The sequence below is a fragment of the Gouania willdenowi genome, chromosome 7 (genome assembly GCF_900634775.1).
Source record: "Gouania willdenowi chromosome 7, fGouWil2.1, whole genome shotgun sequence".
NCBI lineage: Eukaryota > Metazoa > Chordata > Actinopteri > Blenniiformes > Gobiesocidae > Gouania > Gouania willdenowi.
In genome coordinates, this window is record NC_041050.1 from 29442709 (window position 1) to 29455665 (window position 12957).

The 12957-nt window shown below is 39.3% G+C and overlaps 1 protein-coding gene across 7 annotated transcripts in view; it reads right to left on the reverse strand.

Moving 5' to 3' along the window:
• znf385a (zinc finger protein 385A) overlaps window positions 1-12957 on the reverse strand; it is a 102872-nt gene that overhangs the window by 9940 nt on the left and 79975 nt on the right. For all 7 annotated transcript variants that reach the window (XM_028452037.1, XM_028452036.1, XM_028452041.1 and 4 more), the window contains 2 exons: window positions 10742-10916; window positions 2296-2643 (listed from right to left, as the gene is read on the reverse strand). In XM_028452037.1, coding sequence (XP_028307838.1) covers window positions 2296-2643; window positions 10742-10916 — 523 coding nt within the window. The remainder of the gene's footprint in view (window positions 1-2295; window positions 2644-10741; window positions 10917-12957) is intronic.

The following is a 12957-nucleotide window of genomic DNA, read 5'->3' on the forward strand; positions in this document are numbered from 1 at the left end:
CTCTCCTCACAGGGATCAAGGTCACGGACGGAGCAGAATAATAAAGGGCAGAAAGGATTAAAGCTGGCAGCGAGCACCTCAGGGTGTTTTCGAACCCAGAGGAAGTGTTGTCATGTGTGAAAGCCGTCTGACAGAATGTGTAAGCTGCAATTGTACTGAGTTCACCCATAAAGCAGCCATTTATTCCCGTCCATTCCTTTGCTTTAATCCCTGCTGCAATGGTTGGTATGCTTAAATCACCCACCTCAGCAAATCTTTGAAATATAAGGCATCAGGGAACAGGAATCACTTTTTTTTTTTTAGCATGCAGGTATTGAAGCCTTGTGAAGGAGAGCTCAGTAACAGAATATACAGATCAGTTAACAGGTGATCAGGGAACTCCTTCATCTGACTGTAAACCACAGCTTGTGCACTTTCCATGCACTTTGCTCATACACAATACATGACGTGCAGATCTTAAAGGGCCCATGATACGCTGAATTAACTTTTCTGTGCTTTAAACATCATAAAGTGCCATTAGGGCGTCATACACATGTTCACAGTGTTTTTTTATTGATTCCCTCAATCGTAAGTTAGAGGGTGATTTGCTCCTTTCTTACTGCAGGGTGAGCCCAAACACCTCGCTCCAATTTGATGACGCGTTCCCACTTTGATGACGAATTTGACGCGGCACTGAGCTGGAGAAGCCACGCCTCCAGGAAGCTCTCTGCCGTGATTGACAAGTAAACAGACACGCCCACAAAGGTGAGCATTTCAGCGTCCTTCGCGCAGTGCTATGTATGTACCACCGAATGCCCCGCCCCCACGCTCTGTCTCATGTTGATAAAGCAGCATGAGCTCAGCTACGGAGTGGGTGGGAGGAGGGTGGGCCGTCCTCTGGCCCTACGTGAAGTCAGTGTCCCGTCTATAGACATGCCCACTCATGAATATGCATAAGTAGTAAATCAGCCTGTTTGTGTAGAGTTGATCAGAATGTGACTTTTCAGAGGCTAAAACTCTGGAAAACAGACAAGTTTGGGAAAATAAACCTCAAATATTATATTTTTGGGGTTCTTCGAATAAATGGAAATGGGTGAAAAATAGCATGACATGGAACCTTTAAAGATATTTAATATCCATTTAGTGGAAAGCCACTAATAATATATCAATTATGAGTAAAGCGAAAGTGAGTCTGAGTATAAATTTACAACAACTATCGTACCCCGCAAAGGCTGTTTTTAAAAGGCTTTACCTATTTGTTCATAATAATCTATCATTATTGATATATTTCATTGTTATTCTCGAAATTTCAATTCTGATGACGACATTTCGACTTTTTTCTTGATTTGCAAAAAAAATTTCTCCATCAAAATTGGCCCTAATCAGCCATATTACAGTATTGGATTACGTCAAAGTATTAAACATTAATATATATATATATATATTGTATCTTTTATTTGGAATGGACAAAATATCAAGACATCATCTGCATAAACAAATACAAGTGACCATCGAGTTTTGTGACTTTTAGTCCAAAAAGCAAGCAACGCCATCCAGCTGAGGGAGTCCGGATATAACGTTCAATCCCAGAACAAGGGTCAGATTTCTCCTGTTCTGTGGTGGACCCACCCTCCTCTGATGAATCAAACTTGACAGGAATTTGATTTGACTAGTTTCAATGGAGAAAAATAAAAACAAAAACAAAAACGATCATCCCTGTAAAACCCGTGCCAGGAAGCTACCTAGAATAACGGGCTGGGTGGGGCTCGCGAGTGCACTTCACGGAAATTCAGATACAACACAATAAATGAAAGAACAATGTACAGAAGAAAAAGAAGAAGAAAAAAAAACAAAGGAAGGGGGGGGGGGAAAGAATTTTAAGTTTAAAGTAGACTTTATGCCATGTAAGATTCCATTAACTTGGGGATCCGAATCAATATGATTACTGGTTCTGGATCAGATAAAAAAATAAAAAGTAAAAAAAAATTCCTATCTCTCATTATTGGCGAAATGACAAAACATAATATCTTGGTTTGAAATTGACCAATCTTTAGGAAATTTGACTCATTTCTGTCAAATTGGTTCCTCAATTACCTCCACCAAGTTTCATTTAAAATAAATTTCATTGTGATTTTGGAGGAAAAAAAGTGCCCACTGAGGATATCTGTCATAGAGGAGATTTTGAGCTTTGCAGAGGGTTGTGCTCTTTCAGTGCTTGTTGTGGTATATATATCTATATATATATATATTTCTATTTTTTGTTTTTGTTTGAAGTTTTGAAGTTATTTAAACAGTCAGGGACATCAAACTACCCACCTTTGTTGTGAGCCTCCAGCTGTGACAATGAGTTGACCGCCACCTTGCACAAAGAGCAGTAGAGCAGCTTCTTGGCTTTATCCTCCTCCGTCTCTGTGGCAGAGGGGTTGCTAGGGGTCAAAGTGCCAACGGCTCCTGAACCTGGAGGTCCAGAACCGCACTGCTCTGAGTTAGTGCTGCCAGGGCCGCAGCCAGGGGAGCAGGAGGTCGGGGGAATTAACGGAGGTGTGACGGTGGGAAGGACAGGCGCGGGAGAGTCCATTGGTGGAGTCGGAGGGGTCTGAAGAGGGGGAAGCGGCCCCGGGGCCAGCAAGGGCCCGTTTAACTGTGACAGAGGCTGTGTTTCGTCTGCAGAAAAAGAGAGAGAAACAACAAAGAAACCAAATAAGTTCTTTTTCAAGCTCAATGTGTTTCACAGCAGACGTTGATACTGTATGTGTTAAATGTGTAAAACTGCAGCCTAACCACATCACTGTTGAACCATTGATCACCCACGGCGACACAAAGGGACCTGTTTTCTCTAATGTAAACCATAATTGGCCACAAAGAGTGACTTAATTTAAACTACACACAAAGTGGATGAGAAGAGGAAAACCGTTCAGCCTTTCATTGGCATGTGTTTAATAAGATCCAAGGCTTTCAGAAGCTTTTAAGCTGATCTTTCTCTGATGTGGTCTTTTTTTTTTAATTGACACTTTTCCGAAACAGGAAACAGATACTGATTAGACTTCTCATTGCACACCTGTTGTTTTTGGCTTCGAGTTTAAAGCAGTAATGGAAGTTTTGTTGCTAAGTTCAATCCAAACCAAACAAATATACTGTATTTACGGAGGTTTTCACTACAGCCCCTGCTCACATCTCTCTGGCATCTTCTCTCTCATGTCTTCGGATAGTCGAAATGCACTTTTTCACAAACGGCCCCAATCGGACACTCCCATACATCAGGGACTTTGGTTTTCCTAAACCAAACCAGTGAGGAGTGGTGGCTGAGAAAAAGACCACCTAAATTTGGGTGTGGTATAAATAAAGCTGAACATCAGCAGGGACTCGTAGGCCTTTCTCCAAACTCCACAGGATGCAGCGCCGGAGTCATGCCACAGAAAAGTCTCACTGGATTATAGTGTTAAAGGGATAACGTGCAGGATATATTTAAGGCTTCCACGTGAATTTGGGGTTTTGTTTTGTTGTTTTTTTTATCACAGGAAGCTCACTGTCACACTTGCACAGAGGTGTAATGAGTCCTGATATATCCATATATATAAGTACTGTTACTTGATTGAAATTCTACTCAAGTACAAGTAAGTCATACATAAAATACTAAAGTACAAGTAAAAAGTAGCTCAATGAAGTAGTACTCAAAGTAAAAGTTACTAGTTACTTTCAGCCCCTGCGTTTATTTTTGGTGATAAAACGTACCACGGTTCCCTTGCATACAGTAAACATCTCATGTGTAAACTTAAAAAGAAAGAGCAACTTTATTTATTTTCCACAAAGGCATCTGTATAAAATAATAGGTTTGTCAAAATGTACAATTATTTTCATATGTAAAGTTGAATTCACGCAGACAAGTTCTTTTCAGGAAATTGTATCTTCTGACATGTTTCAACTGTCAACTGCCAGTCTTCCTCAGAAGTGACAATAAATCACCTCTGAGGAAGACTGGAGATAACATTTCTTGAAAAAAACTTGTTTGAATAAATGAAATCTTAACAAACTGTATATTTCAAAAAAGACAAAATGCACTAATTATTACAACTATATATATATATATATATATATATATATATATATATGTATATATATATGTGTATGTAAAGGCAGGCGTACACTGTGCAATCTTTGGCCCATTTTGAGCCGATTTTTGACTCGTGCGTCTATTTTTGGGATCGGGCCGTGTCTCTGCTAAATCATGTGTCGTGCATCGTGTAGTATACATGGGGTCACGAGAAGCGATTAACACCTCACGACCAGCTTCCGATCAGCAATTGTTTGGTCGTAAGGAAATCAAATATGTTTCAAATCCAGTCGCTCCTTGTGAGGGTACCACACTGTTGAAGCAGAGCCACGGACAGGTGTCATGTACTGAGTTCGCATCGTACCGAGATTGTATATGCACATATACAGTGTGAGCATGCGCACACATGCACACTACCGGAAAATGAATTTTTGCAAAGAAAATTAACAATTAATTTTTGTTTATTTTTGTTTTCAAAGTGAATGGACACGTGTTGTATTTGTTTATTTATTGGACTGGGTTAGGGTTAGGGTTATAATCTCAGTACGGAGGTAAACTCAGTACGTGACATAGGCTTATTTCAAACTCTCACACTGCGCATGCGCGAACACAGTAGGACCGTTGTAGAATTGACGGATCGTACTGCTCACATCTGTCCAGCCAGTTCCTGGTCCATCACATCACCGCCTTTTCTTTTTCTGAAGTATTTTTGCAGAGATTTGAGAGTGTCTCTCCACTTCTGGGTTCTTCTTCTTCTGTTTTAATGGCGACGCTTCAGAGTTCTTCTTTTCCGGAAACAAGACCTCGACGTGTCGTGTTTGAACGTACAGTGTGAAAAGTCAGATTGTGTCAGAGTGTCGGTCCGTACAGTGTGAAAACATGAATCGTGAGTTGCGAACATTCGAGCTCTGCAATTGAGTCTCACAACTTGAGCTGGAGCTGAGTGAAAAAAATCACACAGTGTATCCCAACCTTAAGTATAGCTACATTTATGCATTCAATGGTGGTTTGGCACGATGCAAAAAAATACTAATAATAATTCACTCAGTAACGGATGGGTGTAGAAATGTAACAAATGACTTTAATTTTTTCAAAACTTATTTAAGTACAAGTGGAATTACTGATTTAGAAGTATACTCAAAAAAGTACAAGTACCCTTAAAAGCAACTCAATCACCTCTGCACTTGCAAATGTGGATTTTATGGTTCACTATAACCAAATCTGTTGCATCATCATCTTTTACATTTCAATCAATTGATCTAAAACTATAATACTTCTCCTGAGTTGAGATTTCAGCATTGTTAACAACGAGGAGCATGGAACACAACCTTTTTTTTCTGTAACGCTGACTGACAAAAGTTGAATAAAGCAGATCATGTTCAGAAAAGCACCCCCACACAGGCACGAACACGTGACTCTCCATGTATAAGAAACAAATCTGTCCTCAACATGCCACATATGGTTTGAGTTTCCATGGAGTGGGATGGGGCAGAGGTGTTGGACCACATTGTAATGTTGGTTTTCATGATCCACGCTGGCTGAAAGGTTTGCTTTTATGAAACCATCTCAAACTCAGGCTACAACACAGTGAATGACTTTTTCACTCATCACTCTATAACAAATCCTGCTTTGGGCTTGTTTCTGAGCTCCCCATGAGTACAATATTTCTCTCTTCATCTCAACAAGTCAATTTTTTACTGTCTCAAATAAGAACCACAATAGATTTATTCTACTTTCTGAAAGTAGTTTGGACACAAGTTGCAATTGACTGGACGTGTTTTTTCTTTTCCTTGCCCTGACAATGTGAAGCCGGATCCTTCAAAACCAGACCTTGTCCTGGGTGTCAGCGATAGATGAGCCAGTTGACTGTCTCGGCTCCTTTTCAATCTCATCGTCCAGCAGAGGAGGGTATTGTGCATGAGGAGAGGTCAGCAAAGGGAAATAACTCAGTCCAGATGTTTTCTATGTCTCTATTGCCCTAATCTACTTCAGGATATTAAAGCTCTGTCTAGAATGTGTGTCCATGTTTGAAAAACAATGGAATTTTTGATGATAAAAGGAACTCTGATTTCCTAAATTGCAATGTTTTATAAAGATAATTACCTATTAATGGGGCTATAGCTTATCAATGAAGATTATTTTTATGAATAAAATTTGAAAAAAAAAAATCAGAATCCACATGTAATTAAAAAAAAAAAAAAACACACACACAACTGGATATTTATTATACTAATGAGTTGAGTGCAGGCCGCAAGGCAACACATCTGCTGGAGGGGCGCCAAATTGAATCCCCCCTAAAAAAAAACAATAAAACATATAATAATAATTTGTTTTATTGTTTTTATACTTTTTATTGCACTGTTTTACATTGCTTTTGGATTTTGCACCATTGTTGTACCCTCAGGATATTTGCACTATACCTGAAGGTGTTATATATGTCTAATAATAATAATAATAATAATAATAATAATAATAATGCATTTAGCACTTTTTTTTGACTCAAAGCCACTTTACAGAATACAGAAAAATAAAGAAATAACAATAAAAGTAAAATAAATTATGCATCTGTATGTCTTGTGCACACACTGTGTTTTTATTTTTAAACTTTATATGCATTCAGTTTTTATTATATTGTTTTTTATTTGTGTGTGGGGACATAGTCCACTCCTGCCCAGGGCACCATAAGCCCTGGTTGAATGTATGTGCCAGATGATGCGTTATGTCAGGTACATTTGTTGTTGTGTTGCAGGTAGGTGTGCACAACTTGTTGGAGGCAAAGACTTTATTTTATTATAGTGTGTTCGGCAGGGCACCGTCTGCCACCAGTGCCACCATCATGCCCATCGTTAATGTTTAACAAGCTACGAAACCCAATACTGGTCCTACTGATCAGAGCCACATCCATTATGCATTTTGGTGCCTTTTCCCAGTCTAGCTTATGTCCCAGTTCTGTCCTAACGCACAGCGGGTATATAAAAACACACTCTCCCACTAACACACACCGTATATTGCATTCCTGTTATTTCAGACTTGTTTTATAAAAGTGTTGGCTCTGGGTGCAAAAACAAAAGCAAATTCCAAGAAAATGTCCTCTGACTCCAAGACCAACAGGATGAAAAAGCCCTTCAGAGCGTTGTGTAACGTGAAACCACAGTCACCTCCTAACCAGTGCAACCCAAGCCTTCACATTAAAGAGAGTCATCTGTTTAATTGACCTTGGGTAGATATGTGTGTGCGTCTGACAGCTAGTGTGGATAAGAGCATGCTCTATCATGGTGGCTTTAAGCAGCCCCTTCATTACACTGGGAGTGTCAGGCAGTTTCTGTTCTGTGCAACAGCTGCCTCTCAAATGCCCAAAGGTCTTGGCGAACCCTCAACTCGTCAAAGTTCAAATCCCCCAAAGCTAAGGACCTCCGCTTTTGGGGCATCGCTAACCACAAATCCTTGGAGGGCCATAAAATTGATGATCTGTGCTGTGAGGTTAAAAAAACCATTGCATTCCAACATTCATAAACCATTCGATAGCACTTTCACCTTCAGCAAGGTCGTCATATGTCAGGTTTATGGTCATCACTGCAGTAACAAACTATAAAAGTTAAGGTCATAACAATGAAAAATAATTTGACCATTATGATAGAATAACCTACGCTTTCAGCAGAATCGGCAATAATGTAATATGGCATGAAACGGAAAGAAAAGTTAAACTATCTGTTCGAAGGAAACTAGCCTGAAGTCAAAAACAAATATTTCTCTGTTACTCACACTGTGGGAAACCATCTTCCCACAATCTTGGGTGCCTGTATCTGCCGCATCGTGCGTGTGCTTATTATGTTTCTTGTCCAATGCGACCTCTAGTTATTATCAGTGTAACTTCACCAAAGTGAGCTGCTTTAACCACTGGGTCGTAGCAGATGAAACAAACCCCCCCCCCCCACACACACACACACACACACACACACACTAAGGCACACAGTCATACACACTATAACCACCCAGTAAATTGAAAAAAATGGACAAAGAACTCATATCAATGACCAAAAAAAAGCGTAAATGGAAAAAGACATTCTTTCACATGTTGCTACTTTGGGATTGGGCTGATGGAGGGCCTGTTTTGGTTCCTTGTGAGTATAAAGGTCATCACAGGAAGTCTCACAGAGGGAGTTTTTCCTTAAATATCCCACGAGGGCGAGAGTATATTTAAAACCCTGCTTATCATAGTTCTCAGACACTAAAAAAAAATCATGGTTTTTCATAATAGCAAAATATAGGAGAGTAATTATAGTCATTTTCTATCAATCAGCCGCTTTACTCTACTTCCTCCCCTCAATTACAAAACGTCTAGTTACCAGCACCAGAAGATGGACAGTTTATTTAATTCCTGACCTTTGGTCACAGAACATAAGTGCAGACCTAATTATGAAAGAGAGTGGAACCTGTTGTTGTCTGATGTCTCATCAATGGATAAATAACACATGAACTATAAACTATTTCACATTAGTCAGATCATTAGTTCCCCCATGGAGCTTTTAGTTGTTGGCTTGGATTCTGGTCCGTAACAGTCTTCCAGGGTGACATCATCTTTATTTTTCCTCAGTCAGCCTCACCCTCAGCAACAAGCTTGTTTTTATTTCAATAATTTATGAAATAGAGTTGGTAGCACTATACTTGAAGTTGTATACATAGGGCTGTCATGAAGCTGTCATTAAGTGTCATTCACTAAATTATGACACATTTGGAGCTACAGTATGTTGGCATTTTTTGGGTTAGGTGGAGGGATCTAGTGGGGTTAGGTAGGGTGGGGTAGGGTTGGGGTCTGCAACCTTTATTCTAAAAGGAACCATTTAACCTCATCTCACCTGAATTAAAGTCCTCCTGGAGCCAAAAAAATACCTTCTCAATGAAGACAATACAGTGTATTAAATTATATACAGTTAAAATTATATATAAAAATGGAAACTTAAAAAGAGTTTAAAATAAATTAAGTTTATATGAACACAATGTTATATATATATATATATATATATATAAGATGTATTTGAAAGGCTACCAAACGTAACTTGAATTTGACACATGGTCATGTGATCAACACATGCTAATTGCTAATTTCTTGCCTCACATAAAGCATGCATATTTAACCGGCACATTGGTGGTTAAATGAATCTGTTCCCACACAATTAAAATCTCTATTTTCTTCCAGAATAGTGTTTTTGTTGGTTTAGTTCTCGTACCAGGGATTTAAAACTTAAGGTTAGCCACAGGTGCAGGAAAGTTGATGTTCTGTAGATGTTGCAGGAGGTGACGTAGGAAGGTGCTGAGTCATTGCACAACATGATTTATTTTAGGTTAACAAATTGTTATATCTTGATTTTATTTGTCATTAATCATTAATAGCCTCTGTAAAAAAAATAACTATTTATTTCAATAGTTTTTTTTAAAGCTATAGGGAGCCATGGCAAAGGAGTCAAAGAGCCACATGAGGCTCCAGAGCTGCATGTTGCAGAAACCTGGGTTAGGGGTTATGGTTAGGTAGGGTTAGGCTTAAGGTTAAGGTTAGGGGTTAAGTTAACAAAGGGTTAGGGTAACGAACACCACTTAATGACAGCCTTCATGACACCTTATTCCTGCTAATGACAGGCGTAATGTTTGCCTTTGTGTATAAAACTTCAAGTAAAGTATTACCATAGAGTTTTAAGATGTAAAAGGAACTTAAATTAAACAATTTAGGCCTCATATATTTGCTTTGTTATCCAACAACATGCTACTGTCGTCTGTACATAATTCAAACTGCAGCTCAATCTAAAACAAGCCACTAAAACACCCACAATGCCCTGCGCTGTACATGACTTCCTCTGTTTAGGATTCTGAATGGTACATTTAGATTTTGAACTGCATGGAAACCACACCAGTGTTCACCTGCAACCAAACTGAGTTCACTGGTTTAGTGTGCACCAATAGCATGAGCTTTTACACTGGCACTGACAAAAGGGACTCAAAACAGTGCTTGATATTAACATTTTAGTAAAACCTATACTTATAATGTCATTTTATTATCAGCAGATAGCAATGAATATGTCATATTTTAAAGGTCACCCAGTGTAAGATGTTGGTGTAAAATATATAAACTAACTTCAGCGGGAAATGAGAGTCAGATTTAGGGTGACCCTGCCTCACTTCAGTCATATGATCATGAAGCATTTTCATCAATTATTTTCTGGCTGTATTCAGACCAATAGACTCACTGCTTTGAAGTGAAGGCTTGATTTGATGTCGTCACATGGGGTGGAGAGTGGGTGCAGGCGGGGGGGAACAAATTGAATAAACTGCCTCCAACTTTTAGCAGATCAAACAAACAAACTATTTAGTTTCTAGTTTTAGTTTTGATTTGACCCATAATATATGAAACTTTACAAACTGGAGGCACAGAGGTGTTTTGTTTAGTTGTCATTTGAAGTCAGAGATTACGTTTTTATCCTCTTGCTGAAGTTTGCAGTATTTATGTATCAATTTATGCATATCTTTGACAGCGTTTACCGCCAAAAGTTAAACCAATCACATACACAAAGTTGTGATTTCAAAAGAACGCCAACATACTCCTGAGCGCTGAGATCAGACACCTTTGTTATTTCTGCATAATTTGCATTTAATTTCCCTGCAGAAGTCTCTGAACACCTTGAATGGATGGATAGATTATTGTTGGTTCTGCCGTCTCACCTGCTTTGATGGGCTCACTGTCTAAAGCCAGGCCAGGGCCCCCAGGCGGGGACGGTGAGGAGGTGGGGGGCAGGGTTTGAGACTTTTCCCCGTCGTGAGATCGATTCTTAGAAGTTTCGATGCCTTTGACTCGCCGGGCATGGCGGTTCCCTTTGTAATGAGCTTCAGCTTGACTCTAAAGAACAACAGAAAACGAAGTTATGACGACAGTTACAACAACAGGGTAAACCAGGCATGGCCAACTGGTGGCCCGGGGGCCTCATACGGCCCTCGTTCTAATTCTGTGAGGCCCCCGCAAGACAAATCCGCCAAACATTTTATTTCAAGAAATTGGAAGTAATATGAAGCCCAACATAATACATAAAATAACAAAATGCACAGAATGTCAACAAAAATACGCAAAGCAACAACAAAAACACAAAAAAGATTCCAAAATGATAATACACACAAAAGGACATCAGACTAAACTCACAAAACAATGATACATATACAAAATGACAGTAAAGAAACACACAATGCTAACACAATAAATACTACTCCAAAATGACAATAAACAAAATGCAAACATAACAAACAAGAAATAAAACAACAAAAACACATGAAATTCCCAAAATGACAGAGAGATACACAAACTTACTCCAAAATGACCAAAAAACTCAACAAAACCCTTTGTTCCTTCCTGTGTTAATGCTCACATTGGTCGTTATTCTTAATACTGACATGAACGTTGATAACGTGGCCCTCGGATCAGACAATCACATTTTTGTGGCCCCACTGTGATAACACTATGAGGCTGTGTTACCTCATATAATGACAGTACTGACAGGCCGCAGTATGCAGGGTAACAGATAGCTAGCGTACATGTGCGATAACATTAGAATAAAATGATTAAATGACATACAAGTGAGACAAAGGCCCGTGTCCTCTCATCCCAACCAATGGTGCATCATTGTTTCAAACAAAAGCAACTATTTTTGGCTCATCATTTTGTCAGCATTGGATATAACCACTGTTTAGTGGTTGTTACATTCATCTTCACACTGCACAGAGACTCTGACAGCACTTGGCTACAGCTCTCATAACACAGTCATACTAACCAACCTGCCAGAGGGAGTTGAACTTAGGGTCAGGTAGAGGCTACGTCTGCCTGGAGGCAATCCCTGATGCTGACCTCCTCTACTAAAACATCCATGCATTGTTCCTGTATACATATTAGTCAGATCGCCACCACATAAATACTGTCATCACTTTCAGCTGCTCACCAGCCTGAGTCAGGCTTCTTTATGTCTCTGACTTAATTCCTTTTCTATGGGAGGTCAAACCTAAAAATACATTCAGGAGACAGTGAAATCCCTGTCTGTAGCATCTCAAAGTGAAGATATAATGGGGATCCACATAATGAGTCTGGAGTTCTCCACAGATTGAAAATGAACCTGAATTCCTGCAAAGAAAAATGATGCAGAGATCTATTACAGGAGCTTGTGTTGCTAATCTCCCGATGAAACACTAACTTCCATCTAATGTGTTTGTTCAGTGAGTAAACAACAGAGGTGAATCATTTGTTATGAGACTACTGGGACATCGGGCAAGTTGTTCTCCAGTCTCTGTGTGTCTGCACAGAGGTATGCAAGTCAAGGACAGTATGCTGGGTGAGGGTTGCTATACTGAGCTGTCGCCAGATGTCTGGATTCAAAATATAGTAACAATACAAGAAACCCATCCATTAATGTACTCACACATGTCCGAACAAACAAAGTTATCTAAGGAGTTTTGTTTACCTACTTACTCATTCTATTGGATCTCAGTGCTGACTTTGACACTGTAGATCATACAATTTGGTTGCACAGACTGCAAATATGGGTTGGACTAAATGGAAAAGTAATCCAATGATTTAAGTCCTACTTGGTGGAGCAAAGTCATTTTGTAAGCATTGGAAACTTTGAATCTGACAGATTATTATGTTCTGTGGGGTTCCTCAGGGCTCTGTTTTTGGACCCCTTCTGTTCAGCCTTTTTATGCTTCCTCTAGGACAATTTTTACAGAACTGTAAGGTTGATTATCAGAACTACGCCGATGACACACAACTATATCTATCACTGAACCCTGATGACTTTGGTCCCATAGAGGTGTTGTGTGACTGTTTAGAAAAAGTAAACTGCTGGATGAGTAAAAACTTCCTTCATCTAAACCATGACAAGATGGAGGTGATCGTCTTT